The sequence below is a fragment of the Benincasa hispida genome, chromosome 9, assembly GCF_027475165.1.
Source record: "Benincasa hispida cultivar pf3 chromosome 9, pf3_genome.v1.1, whole genome shotgun sequence".
Classification (NCBI taxonomy): domain Eukaryota; kingdom Viridiplantae; phylum Streptophyta; class Magnoliopsida; order Cucurbitales; family Cucurbitaceae; genus Benincasa; species Benincasa hispida.
In genome coordinates, this window is record NC_143486.1 from 90,081,627 (window position 1) to 90,096,195 (window position 14,569).

Genomic DNA, 14,569 nt, shown 5'->3' on the forward strand with positions numbered 1-14,569 from the left:
ATTTCATAAATTTGGGCTAGAGGTTATTGTCATGTTAAAAAGGGGCCCTCTAATTATAATAGCCAATCGACATGTTTCAATACAAGCATTGTTTAACAGCAAACGTAATTTATTAAAAAGTTTACCTTTTAGATTATCATTCATTATGAGGATACTTTTTTTCTCCTATTTAAGTTCACATTGCATTCAAATGTTTGTTATCCACAAGATATGTAAACGAGTACAGCTAAATATTCAGAGCTACAAAATTAAAATTCTAACACGGCTTAGAGCGCGACCTTAGAGAAGCTGTACATATTTGAGATCGACATTCTGTAGAGGCTAAAATGCCCCGAGTCTCCCATCTTGAACTTCTCTTTCCATGTTTACCTCTAATCCGCTGCCAGAACAAAGTCATCTTTGAGACTTTTTAGATTAATATAAATTTCAAAATTACTATAAAGTTTGCCAGTCAGCTACATTCTCTCACAGAAAAATGCTGTGCTGCAGACGTTCAATTCGACTAATAGGCAACTTGTCCTTTGTATGCGTAATCATTCGGGAAGTTGTCTTCGATAAAACAAACAGATCGATTTTAAATCTGTAGACAGTTGCTCGGAATACATTAACTTAGAAACCAGACAATCCAGCAAAATGCTTTTTCATGGCTCTATCCTTCCTGTGATGGTCACCCCCTCCTCTCCTTCCACGGCCTCGGTTGCCGCCTCTTCCCCCCCTGTCTGAAACCTCAGCCACATTTGGTTGTTTACCTTGTCCTTCAGGCATGCCTGGAGCTGTTCCACTTTCCCTTTCCCTCCTTCCTCTGCCCCAAGACTTCCGTACATTATTATCTCTTGGATCTCCTGCAGAAACATCAGGTTGGCTATCCTGCTCGGCCTCTGTCAGCTTTTTTACTGCCCCGAGTGGTAGGTTGCCTCCTCGTCCAAGTCCATAAATAAGTTCTTTCTGAGCTTGAGTTACTAAAGATGCCTCATCAGAATTGGCAACTGCAACCGACCCTGCAACTTTGTAACTATAATTCTTACCATCCTTGACGTAGTATTGTGGTTTTCTTCTAGATCCCCACTTTGAGTTGGGAGCATTTGATGCTGAACTTCCATTTGTTGAGTTCGATGAGCTACCTGAATTGGAACTCAGCTTTTGACCTATCGAGTCTTCATTATCTTCTGTTGTGGTCTCTGCTATGCTAATACCAAGATCATCAAAAGAGTCGTCATACTCATCTTCATACTCATATTGAGAAATTAAAGCTGCAGTCCTCACTGGATCTGCTTCATTTCTATTGTCAAGGGTCTCTGAGTATGGCATGTTATCTTTAGATTTACGAACAAATCTGCCAACAGAAGTTGATGAAACTGAAGGGCCTTCAGATGTCAAATCTTTATCACGAGAGACTTGGTCGATGTAGGCAACTGTTGGAAACTCAAAAAGTTTTCCTTTTCCTTTGTCGTTTCTGTTATTAGCAGTCGCTCTAGAATTGGGCACTGGCTTTGTTTCTAAGGAAGTGTCCAAGGACTGAAGATCAGAATGAAGAGTTCCCTCAAGTATTCGTTCAATCACTTCTTCAGGGTTCTGATTATAAGCTTCCAGACATGCAGCTAGAAACCCACTGCCATACTCGGGGAAAAGATCCTTTATTTGACAGATTTTCGACTCCAACATTGCAGCATCCTCATCTACTTCTGATATGTGGCTCATCACAGGGGCCTTAGAAAGAGATGGATTCTTAACATCAGACGTGGGGGTATACATAACTATTGTTGATAGATAATCAAATTGTTCATCATCGACAAATATCCATCCTGTAGGAATAGAAATAGGCACACGATTCATGTCATAATGCTCTCTCTAGCGAGAAGAAAATAGATTAGCCAATACTAAAAATTCTATTCAGAAATATGTCTATCTACATGATTTTTCGTTTTGTGGGTGCCATTCCTCGTGCAGGTGTTGAGCAGAAAATTGAAAATTACTCTATTTCTCAATGGAAATTGAAAATTACTCTATTTCCAAAATCCATTGAGATTGTGCAATTGGCATGATGGGAAACTCTTATCTTTCTTATCTCACAGGATAACTGGAACTAAATCCAACACGTACCATGCATAAGACATTTCATGGTCTAATGATCAACTATTCCAAGCATGAATAGTTAGTAATAAAAATTGCCAATAGTGTTACGCTTTATTTACTTGTATATTGTGGCACTAATGAATGTTTGATCAACTTAATTCATCCTATTTGTAATAAAAATACAACCTCAATCCAGAAAACTTACCATTGTTTCGTAAACTGTTGATTCTGTTCATTACAGAGTGGTTCTTTTCCATACGCTGAAGAAATGTTTGACCAAGTTGTTTATCTGAAGCCTGTTGCGAGATTCCGTTAATTTCTCTCAAAGTTTGAATCAAGATATCTGCTCTTATGACAGGATCTTCTACATTTGCAGGGAACATCTTCATAGAGACTGGAACAGGGAGGGCATGTCCAAACACTTCGTCATCTAGATAGCAGATTTCCAGCAGTTTCCAACCAAGACTCACAATTCTTAATGCTAGCATCTTCAAACTTGTTGCAACATTAGACAACATTTCATCTCCTTGGGGCACAAGGACAATTTGAAATCCCTTGTGTAAATATGGAAGAAGTAAATCATGCAACCTTGCAAGAGTTCCAAGTAAATCCTCATTCCCGCAGCTGCAATAACATTAATTTTTGGGGGAGAGCGAGAGTACATATTCAAATTCAATTACAAACTTCACCAGCGGAAATCAAACCAGAATCTTCTATAAAAAAAAAAATGTAATACCTTATTTCAACAGCAGAGGAGAAGAATATAGCTGCCAGTCTGTATGCAGTGACGAAAGAGTCCAGCGTGACAATTGCATCATTGATAAAATCAATCACCTACCCAGGGAATCGAGTTAGTGATTGCTACAAGACGTAGTGACATAGATGAATGATTTCTGTTATTGAGTCAAAGAATGGTGGAAGGAAAGAATACAACGGTTCAGCTTCTTGATCATAAATTTACACTCAGAGGAGAGCCTCAGTCTTAATATACAACAATTTCCCCTTTGTTCAAGTTCACCTACCTCCAAGAAGTCTGCTTGAAGCTTACTGTACCCACTTCCTCCATGGTTACTCGAGGAGAAGAGAGTCTGCATAAAAGAAATGGAGAGATTTCCTCAATGGATAAAATTCAGTTCTAGGTCTGTACATCATAATTTGCACATGGAACACTATAAAATGATACTCTGACACTGTCAAGAGAAAAAAAAAACCATAAACTTATCAAAGCAATTGAACTCCATAATTGAGTGGGTGTAGACTTTATTTTTTAACCCAAAAAAACAGCACCGTTCTCTGGCATAGACACAAACATTGATGTACATACCATTCAGAGTGGTAGAGCAAGAGACTAAAAGGTGAAACATGTGCTTTCTTGGGCAATATTTTGGCAGTATCCCATATCATACTAAAGGTCCCTTGCAAATGAAAAATAGAAAATTCACTCAACGAACAGTTTAACCTCTATAGTGCATTTATCTATCTTTATTTTTTTATGTATTCCTCGAGTCCAAGAGGTTTAACCCAAGGTTGAGAAGCCGAACTACTGTTTGCTTGTGTTTAGTAAATAACTCCATTTTGTGGGCCCAGGAGATGAGTTTTGGCATGTGAAGAATTAATTATCCCCTTTCACGTTTCCTTGCTTTGTCCCTGTTTCATATTGTCAAAGCCACGTGCTCTTTTAAAGGTTGGCTTTAAAATCTTCTCAAGGGCTTCAACTCCCCTTGGGATACATCCAAATTAACCACCTTTCACTTTACATTCACACTTTTAAGTCACCTAAAGATCAACAACCCATTCAGAAGTATCAACACTTTCATATTAACTGCTGGTTCACTCCAAAAATCTTCCTTTCTGGTATTATATAGATAATGCTCCCCAACTATGGTGGATCACCCGCACAAGAAAGCAAAAAAAACCCTTCGTCTTCAATTTATTAGAGCTCTCTTTTGGTCTCTTTGGCAAGAGAAAAACCTTGGCGTCTTCAATACCAAATGATAGCTCTCCTTATAGAAGCTCCCTTTTTTGGCTCTTTCTTGTTGAAAAAATGGTTCTCATACAACTATTGTATGAATCCTCCTATAACCCTTTTCCTCTTTTTTTCATTTTAATATAACCAATTGGAACAAACCTTTGTAGTATCCCTTGGTCTTGGGCTTGGCTTTCCTTCCCCTTAGTTTTATATCATTTATGAAATTGCTTTCTATTTGTTTTTGGGAAATTGTATATTATCAAATGAGGTTCTTTAGCCAAAGCAATAGGATCTTGAACAACGAAGAAAAGCCCTGCACTAGTTTCACTGCATCTCTCTCTCTCTCTCTCAAAACAAAAACAAAAACAAACAAACAAACAAACAAATGACCAATTAACTTTTAGTTGTAACAGGGTATCAGTATCACAGAGCATTTCCTGGAATATCCACTATCAACACAACATATTAATTAAAAGAAGTACCTCAAGAGATGAGCTGCACCTTTCATGCATCATAGAGACAATGCTGAGGAAGTGAGATATAACTGATGGTAAGGTTTCATGAATACTAGGTTGGGATTTTATAGCATTCTCAACCTGGAAAATATTATATGGCAATTTCAAATGTCAACTTAAAATAGAAGAGTAACATACAGCATTTCATTAAGAATAGCTAAAAACTTCCCAGTCTCCTTGTTTCTTTTAACTTCTGAGAATATTATGCTGAGATTTTAAAGCATTTTCGACCTGGAAAATCCTGAGGCTATTTCTAAAATTTCAACATACATAGAAGCATAACATATTGCATTCCGTTAAGCTAAAAATTTCTATTTTCTTTTTTTTTTTTTCCTCTTATTTTCCTTTTTCTTAAAAAGAAAAAAATTACTCCCTTACCTAAATAATCTGCAGCTAAAGCACCAGTAAAGTAAATAATAATTTAAAATATACATATACAAACAATTTTTACAATCAATCAATCAGCGGACAGAAAAGTTGCATATGCATTGCAGCCTGTTCTCAATTTCCAGTGTTGGTTTTGTAAACAATTATCATCTGTTTCTTGTTGTAATTATCTCTTACCTGAAGAGATAATTGCTATAATAATCTAATAAACTTCCAACAATCATTATGACATCTGCTAGAGACAAATGGTCCACTATAACATCTAAAAATTCCACATTTGCAGTTGCATCCATATAAATGTGAATTACTTTGAGAACCAGTTTGAACTTTAATTATCCAAAAGTTTGAGGTCTAAAGCAGCAGAGTACAAAACTTTAGACACATTACATGATCATTACAGGATGAGAACCAACAGGAACTACTAAGCAAGATGATTACCAGTATTCTAGTTAGATCTTCATTCTCATGACTATATATAGCACATATATCAAGTAACTTTGGAAGGTCAAGCAACTTCTTTCCCTGCAGAAGGACTACATACAAAATTAGTGAACAACAGGTCACCACTATCACCAAATTGATATAAACTCAGTTTCACTCTCCAGATGATGATCCTAGGACACATTTGAAGTTCTTCAAAATAATATATCCTCTTGATCAGACTAAAATTATTTTAGAAAAGAAGTCTACATTATTCTTCCAACAAACTGTTCGTATTTGTATAAACATGCACCAACAGTCAGCTGGCTACCATAACAGCAGAACCATGTCCATAACAGGTGCATCATATTTCATCTAGCTCACCTCCAATTATTAAGTAAACTAAAAGTTTGAGCTGCTGATCATAGCCAAAAGGTATCAGCAGTTTCAAAGTACATAACAGGACCCAGAATTTTCCTCAAGACCCAAAGGCCTTCAAGCCTGGACGCCAGGTGACATCACAGGTCAAATGAAGTGAGATGCACAATGAACCAAAAAAAAAAAAGCATTATAGAAGAGTACTAATAAAATAAATAATAATAATAGTGAAGTATTAGAGTGACTAAAAAGGAAAATCTTGGACCAAATAGGAAGAAAGATCTTAGAGAAGAACATTTATGTAAACGAATCTCAGAAGATAGTAGGGTTTAAATTAAGGAACCTCCTTCATCATTCAAGTGGATTCGTGAGCACATGGTTACCAGATGCATGTCTAAAGTGAGGTTGACTTACTTGACACTGAGCAGTACAACTAAGATGCACCTAGTGGCTATCCATGCTTTTAAAGAAGTGTCAGATTTTTCGTAGAATGTTAAACACGTGTGTTCCTGGTTATTGGAAAACCCGATGGTAAAAAAATGTCCCATCACCCGTATCACAGAACTAATATCATAAACAAGGTCGAAATAAGTGACAACAAAATCTGCTCTGAAGCATTAAATTTCAAAATACTTCTCATAGAACCCCCTACGTTCCCTTCACTTATTTTTTTCTTCTCCAATAACTTATGTTATATTTGATACGTAGCTGAACTCTTCTTGCTTTCATCAGATTGGATTTGTTCTCAAAACAAATACTAATGCTGGATTTAAAATAAATAATTGAATAACATAATGATATGATAAACAATTAGGGGATATTTGAGCCCCCAACTTCTAGTGAGTGTAGTGGGTTATTATAGCCCACTCCATATTTGGGGCTCCAATTATAATAGTTGGTTTTTCCAACTATCATAATCTACAATTAACTACAATATTAATTATTGAAAATGTTGTTTAGCGCTAAGGGTATTTTAATCTTTTTACGTGGTGTTTACAGTCTAGGGTTTCATCCCTTGGTTATTTATACTTGTCCCTGTATTGTGTACTATGTATCAGAAATTAATAAAAAACAACTCTTATCGTGGTTTTTTCTTCCTGGTCTAGGGTTTTCCACGTAACTCTGGTGTTTTTCTCTTCTACCCTTATTTTTCAATATGGTATCAGAGCATGATGATGAGACTGTAGCTAGAATAGCAGAGATTCAGTCGTCAACCCTAACAAGGGATGGAACTCCAGTGGAAAGTTCTCAAAAGTGCTGAAATTAGGGCTGTCTCGACCAATATTTATGCTCGTTACTTGGACCATTACAGATCCAGCCGTTCGTAGGGCAGACAACCGCCAATCGAATAGACTCGACCGACCATGCCTCTTCAGTCGCACAGCCGTACAGTGGGGCGTCGAGCGATTCCTCTAGCCGCCGATCGCTCCAGCGGCCGTCGGAGGTCCTCCATCGCAGCCGTCGACTCTGCCCGGTCAAAGCCAGGTCACCATTCGCAGCCTAGATGCCGCCGATCTTCCATCATCTTCATCGCAGCAATATGGTATCGACGCCGTCAGCCTTCCAGGTCAAGTTTTCTCTTCCTCTCTGCCCAGTCATTCGAACCAGCCGGTCCAGCCGAACCCGATCCAATCGAACCAACGGGTCCAACCAAACCCAGTCCAATAAGCCTTCTTTCCCCACATTTTTTTCTCTGGTCAGCCGGCTCATCAAGCATCTTTTCCCATGCTAGCAGAAACCAATTTTTCAAGGGTTCATGGGCAGGAACAACCTACGGCAGATTTTAGTGGGACCATTGGGTTTCAACATCAACTGGCAAATTTGCAATAGCAAATTTCTGCGCTTGGGGCAGCCGTTAGATCCATCGCCAATCCGTCGACTGACTTTCATCCAGATACATATCCGGGATTTCCGTTATGTTCAGAAACTCCGGTAACTGCTTACCCCACTTTACCTTTTGCAAGCATTATGTATGGTTCTGTGAGTAATTATGTAGGAATATCTATCAGTGAAAAACTTAACGGCCAGGACTATTTTTCTTGGTCGCAATCTGTGAGAATGGTCTTTGAAGGACGACACAAGTTCGAATATCTAACCGGGGAGATACCCAGACTGAACCCTGGGGATCCTCAGGAACGTATATGGAAGGGGGAGGATTCTCTCCTCCACTCGATTTTAATAAACAGTATGGAACCCCAGATCGGGAAGCCACTCCTTTACTCGGCATCGGCTTGGGATATTTGGGAAGCTGTCCGAAAACTATATTCGAAGAGGCAGAATGCTTCACGACTTTATATATTGAGGAAACAGGTGCATGGGTGCAAGCAGGGGACTCTTGATGAAATATCCTATTTCAATAAATTATCACTATTGTGGCAAGAAATGGATCTGTGTCGGGAAATAGTTTGGAATTGCCCAGTCGACGGGGTCCAATATTCGAAGATTGAGGAGGCTAACCGCGTATATGATTTTCTAGTTGGCTTAAACTCGAAATTTGATGGCGTTCGGAGTCGAATTTTGGGACAAAGACCAATGCCGTCCCTGATGGAACTTTGCTCAGAAGTCAGATTAGAAGAGGATAGAACCAGTGCTATGAATGGTACAACAACCACCGCCTTAGACTCTACTGCGTTTGGGGTCAAGTCATCTGGATCAGAGAATGACAAACAGAATAGAAAGACCCCTCCAATTTGTGAACATTGTAAGAAACCATGACACACAAAAGACCAATGTTGACCACCAAATTGCAAGCAGCGCCCTCCAAACGATAAATCTAAATCCAGTCGAGCCTTCATTGATGAAATAGTTGATGGTGCTCCCCCGGTGACCAGCCAGATGGATCCAGGTACAGTTGGAACCGGTAATATTGTCCGATCAGGTACTCCCCAGTCCTTTAGTTTCTTTGTTGAGGGGGATGAATCCTGGATCCTTGACTCTGGAGCATCTGACCACTTAACCGGATCATCTGATCAATTCCTCTCCTATTATCCAAGCGTTGGATATGAGAGAATACGAATTGTAGATGGGTCTTTTTCCCCCGTTGTTGGAAAAGGTCACTTATCTCCGATTCAGGGATTGATTTTACATAATGTTTTACATGTGCCAAAGATATCTTACAATTTGCTATCGGTCATTAAAATAACCAGAGATTTGAACTGCAAAGTTGTTTTCTCACCAGATGATGTTTTGTTTCAGGACCTGAGCTCAGGGAAGACGATTGGAACTGCCTGACACAATAGGGGGCTCTATTTCCTCTCTGATGATGCTTATTCTAGGAGTTTGTCTAGGTCTAGTTTATTGTCTTCTCTTATTGTTTCTTAAACTTATTTTTAATTCTAGCACTTTCGGCTTGGACATCCAAACATTCATTATATGAAATATCTGTTTCCCCACTTATTTTGTAATGTGAATGTGTCGTCTTTATCTTGTGATGTTTGTATTCGTGCAAAGCAGCCCAGAGCCTCCTTTACTTCACAACCCTATAAACCTTTCCGACCCTTCCATTTGATACATAGTGACATTTGGGGTCTGTCTAATGTTACAACTATATTGGGAAAACGGTGGTTTGTCACCTTCATAGATGATCACATTCATCTTATATGGGTGTTTCTTCTTACAGACAAATATGAAGTAACGGAGGTATTTCAACAGTCCTATACTACCGTTGAAACTCATTTCAATACCAAAATCGTCATTCTTCGGAGTGACAATAGACATGAATTTATTAATCAGTCCCTCCGTGAGTTTTTAACATCTAAAGGTATCATCCACCAAAACTCCTGTGCCTATACCCCTCAGCAGAATGGGGTGGCTGAACGAAAAAATCGCCACCTTATTGAAGTAGCCCGATCTCTCATGATACCTGCTTCCCTACCCTCGTATCTGTGGGGAGATGTTGTACTTACTACAGCTCATCTCATCAATCGGATGTCGTCCCGTGTGCTCAAATTCCAAACCCCTTTAGAATGTTTTAAAGAGTCCTTTTCGTCCAGTCGTCTTTTTCCAGATGTTCCTCTTCGGGTGTTTGGCTATACTGTTTTTGTTCATAATCACGATCCCCACCAGAGCAAATTTGCTCATCGGGCCCAAAAATGTGTTTGTTGGGTATCCACTCCATCAACGGGGATACAAGTGTTTTCAGCCTTCCTCTCTAAAATATTTTGTCACCATGGATGCCACCTTTCAAGAGGACAAACCCTTTTTTCCCGTTAGTCCTCTTCAGGGGGAAACCACAAGTGAAGAGGCTAACGCATCTACCTACTCTGTTCCTTTAGATCTATTTCCAGAGTCTATTCCTGAAATAAATGATCCCGTCCTCCCTACAAAACAAGTACCTTAGATAATCTACTATAGGAAGAATCTCCGAAAGGAAATAGTTCCCCTTGTTGCTCTGCCAGAAGGTGTTCAAGAGTCAGAACCAAAACCGGCTCAAGGTACCTCTATTTTTTATGATAATGAATGTGTTGAAAGTGATGTAGTGAACTCTAACGAAGTCAAGATTGATGGTAGTGGTGAATTGCCAAGAGATACATAGGAAACTGAAAATGTGCAATCAGTTGGTACAGATGAACAGGTAGCCAAGACCAATGAGATTAATGCTACCTTGGATTTATCGATTGCCCTACAGAAAGGTACAAGGTCGTGCACCAAGCACTTTATGAAAAACTTCTTGTCCTACAGTAACTTGTCTACAAGATTTAAAGCTTTCACTACCAGCCTGGACAACGTGATGATTCCAGACAATGTGCATAAGGCTCTGGAAGTTCCTGAATGGTGAGCCGCAATTATGGAGGAGATGCGGGCCCTTAAAACAAACAGAACGTGGGATCTGGCAGTTCTTCCGAAAGGTAACAAAACAGTAGAATGCAAGTGGGTGTTCACTATCAAATACAAGTCTGATGGGACTCTCGATAGATATAAGGCCAGGTTAGTTGCAAAAGGATTCACTCAGACATATGGGGTGGATTACTCAAAAATCTTCTCACCTGTGGCAAAACTTAACATTATTCGTGTTCTTCTCTCCATTGCCGTTAATCAAGACTGGCCCTTACACCAGTTGGATGTGAAAAATGCATTTTTGAATGGTAAGTTGGAAGAAGAGGTCTATATGAACTTATCTCCAAGTTTTGAAGCACGGTTTGGCAATCAAGTTTGCAAATTAAAGAAGTCTCTGTATGGCCAAAAGCAGTCTCCTAGAGCCTGGTTTGATAGGTTCACTATATTTGTCAAATCTTAGGGGTTTGTTCAAGGGCATTCTGATCATACCTTGTTCACTAAGAGGTCAACATCAGGGAAAATAGTTGTTCTAATTGTCTATGTTGATGATATTATCCTATCAGGGGATGATTCAGCTGAGATTGGCAGGTTGAAACAAAGGATGGCAGATGAGTTCGAGATTAAAGATCTTGGTGACTTGAGATATTTCCTAGGCATGGAGGTAGCAAGATCAAAGGAAGAGATCTCAGTGTCTCAAAGAAAATATACACTAGACTTGTTGAGAGAAACTGGAATGACAGGGTGCAAACCTGCAGATACACCGATAGAAGTCAATAGCAATTTGGTAGAATCAGTAGATGATGTTCCGGTTAACAAGGAAAGATATCAACGGCTTGTGGGGAAGCTGATCTATCTTTCGCATACCAGGCCTGATATATCGTATGCAGTTAGTTTGGTCAGTCAGTTTATGCAGGCTCCTTATGAAAGACACATGAAGGCAATTACGCGGATTCTGAGATATTTGAAGTCTACGCCTAGAAAAGGCTTGGTATTCAGAAAACATGACAAAAGATGCATTGAGGCTTACACAGATTCAGACTGGGCTGGTTCTATTATTGATAGGAAGTCTACCTCTGGATATTGTACTTTTGTGTGGGGAAATTTAGTTACCTGGCGGAGTAAGAAGCAAGGTGTCGTGGCTAGGAGCAGTGTCGAAGTAGAGTACAGAGCTATGAGCCTTGGAATTTGTGAAGAACTTTGGTTGAAAAAGGTTTTGGTAGATCTCATTAGGAAAGTCATGACCTGATGAGACTTTATTGTGATAATAAGGTTGCCATTAATATTGCTAACAATCTTGTTCAACATGACAGAACCAAACATGTTGAGATCGACCAACACTTCATCAAAGAGAAACTAGATAACGATAGTATCTGCATTCCTTATGTTTCGTCCAGTCAACAGATTGCGGATGTCCTCACCAAAGGGTTGCCGAGACAGACATTTGACACCTGTGTTAGTAAGTTGGGTCTCATTGATATCTACGCCCCAACTTGGGGGAGTGTTGAAAATGTTGTGTAGCCCTAAGGGCATTTTAGTCTTTTTACGTGGTGTCTACAGTTTAGGGTTTCATCCCTTGGTTATTTATACATATCCTTGTATTGTGTACTGTGTATCAGAAATTAATAAAAAACTCTTATCGTGGTTTTTCTTCCTGGTCTAGGGTTTTCCATGTAACTCTGGTGTTTTTCTCTTCTACCCTTATTTTTCAATATCTATATTTCAAATCCCTCTTTGTTTCAATATTTACTAATTATTTGTTAGGTACTTAAGCACCTTGGAGAACCACACCCCAAAAGATAGCTATTGGGATGGGAGAGTCGGGCCACTTAAGTACCACATTGGTCATCCCATTCTAACCAATGTGGGACAAAGGCATCCATACTACCATGGTTCCTAATAATACCCCATCCTCAGAATCGATGTCCCGGCGGCTACTCCGGCGGTACTTCACTCGGCCACACCTAGTCAAAACCCTCCGATAGTTCCACTTCGGATTGTCGGCAACTGGCTCTGATACCATTGTTAGGTACTTAAGCACCTTGGAGAACCACACCCCAAAAGTTAGCTATTGGGATGGGAGAGCCAAGCCACTTAAGTACCACATTGGTCATCCCATTCTAACCAATGTGGGACAAAGGCATCCCATACTACTGTGGTTCCTAACATTGTTACAGTATTTGCTATTTCCTACCCATTCTCTCTTTCTCTTTTTGTTAAAGTGTTTACTATTTCCTACGCAAACTAAAATAATCTGCACTATAAACAAAAACTATTATTACACAAACCAAAATAGTTTGTGTAAAAGAACACAGACTATCAAAACCTACAAATTATCATAACCCATAGACTATAATAAGCACTAACTATATTAACCAACTCAGTGCCTAAAACACTCCATCCTTATAGATAGTGTTTATAGCCACGCAAAAAACTATATTGATATCCTGAACTATATAGCTCTACAAGGCCATGTTAAAATAGACACAATGAGTGAAATTACCTCCATGATCTTTTAAACTGAGGCTATCAGCAGCTCGTGCACCAGGATCCCTATTGGAAGACCTGCAAGAAGAAGGTTTTAGAGGGAAAAACATCTGCTGTTAGCCATTCAGCTTTGCAATAATGTTCAATGTGAATAAAACTTGGTACTTTGTAATGGAACTTACATCCGGTATAATACCATAAAAACACGGCGGCTTAATTCATATTCTCCGACGATGACACCTGCAACTATTCCATTTGCTCCACGATGTGGAAAATCATACCATCTACTCCTGAATTTTAGGAAGCTATCGAGAAATTCATGCAAGGAAGTATCCATAGCCACTGAAAGAAATACAAGCAAAGGATCAGAAGAATCAGTCGATTGGCGGACGATCACGCTGTATCCACCTTTATCAATACATCATAATCAGATAACAAGACTTAATGCATCCTAAAAGAGACAAGCACCACCTAGGGAGCACTTTTAAGGAAGGATATAAGGAGACAATCCTCCACCATTGTTTCCTTAATACCATCAAAGTATACTCAGTATAAGCATACGATACCAATCAATAGCAAAATCACAAAACACATTCCCACAAGTTCTGTTAATTATTACTGAATAAAAAAGGCGATTAATTTGAGAAGCACGTGCTCAGAAATGTATTCCAAATACCTTCCCTCCAAAACTCTTTCGCACTCAACTTGAGCAGCCGAGACAACTCTCTGTTCAAAAGGTCTACAACTCTTTGAGATTCCATCGGATCCAATGCTCCTGCTTCGGCACGAAGACCAGTGGCAACGGCCTCGTCCTGTGGCAAGTAATTCACGAAACTGCCACCACTAGCTCTGCTAGACACCCAATCTCCATTTGCACCCATCTGAATCCTACTCGTTGATGGCGCGGCAGAAGTGGTTACAGCAGCAGAATCGGAGGGCTTAGGCAGCGATTGTCTGAGAGAAGACGAAAGGGTAGGTTTAGGGTTGGGGAGTTCATTTGTGGATTGATTTTGATTCTTGGGGATGTACTTCTTTTGGTCTTTCCTTAAACCCTTGTTTCCATCGTGGTTGTAACGATTAGACATTCTGAATTCAGATGGCTGGCGGTGGTGATCGGATAGGAAGAAGAGAGCGCCGGGTGGAGAGGAGGAAGAGGAAGACGAATCGGTTGGCTTCCTAATTTATACCTTTCTTCGGCTTTGTAATTGGTGGCTGGCGACTGCCAAACCGAACTTTGTGTTTGGAATTCTACTTTGGACTACGACGAGCGGAATCTGTTTTTAGAATTGAATCAAAGTGGAAAAATTTCACGAAATGATCCAAAAATAAAAAAAAAATCTACCATATTTTTTCCTATTAACTTTTCTATCATTGATATTTTGCCCATGTAAAATTTCAAAGTTATCCCCAATTTTAAAAAGTTTCGAACCAAAGTCTTCTATATTCTTCTTTCAACCATATCTCAAGCATTCATTCAATATATATTCAATGCAGCACCAACATTCCACAAAAGCATCTATTTCCAACTAATATTCTATCAATAGCATTGAATAACATTAGTATGAAT

At 39.3% G+C, this 14,569-nt stretch overlaps 1 protein-coding gene across 2 annotated transcripts; it reads right to left on the reverse strand.

Annotated features, from left to right (window-relative positions):
• Positions 1–108: 108 nt before the first annotated feature.
• Positions 109–14,284, reverse strand: LOC120085598 (Ubiquitin system component Cue protein). 2 transcript variants are annotated; one of them, XM_090318085.1, is made up of 9 exons: positions 13,679–14,284; positions 13,185–13,344; positions 13,019–13,080; positions 5,383–5,477; positions 4,525–4,638; positions 3,096–3,161; positions 2,810–2,907; positions 2,279–2,697; positions 109–1,802 (listed from the first exon to the last, which is right to left on the reverse strand). In XM_090318085.1, exons 1-9 carry the CDS (start codon positions 14,085–14,087, stop codon positions 610–612), a joined length of 2,616 nt encoding a protein of 871 aa, XP_090174211.1. In that variant the 5' UTR covers positions 14,088–14,284; the 3' UTR covers positions 109–609. The 2 variants fall into 2 exon arrangements, with proteins under 2 accessions (XP_090174211.1, XP_038897593.1); XM_039041665.2 differs by having other exon boundaries at positions 5,383–5,466; positions 13,679–14,255.
• Positions 14,285–14,569: the final 285 nt, after the last annotated feature.

Bases quoted from the DNA above. Each gene is read 5' to 3' on its own strand.
- LOC120085598 (XM_090318085.1), bottom strand. From the start codon at position 14,087: ATGTCTAATCGTTACAACCACGATGGAAACAAGGGTTTAAGGAAAGAC. The intron at 4,639-5,382 runs GTAATCATCTTG...AATATTTTCCAG, and splicing joins AAGATCTAACTAGAATACTG to GTTGAGAATGCTATAAAATC. The intron at 2,698-2,809 runs GTATTACATTTT...ATGTTATTGCAG, and splicing joins TCCTCTGCTGTTGAAATAAG to CTGCGGGAATGAGGATTTAC.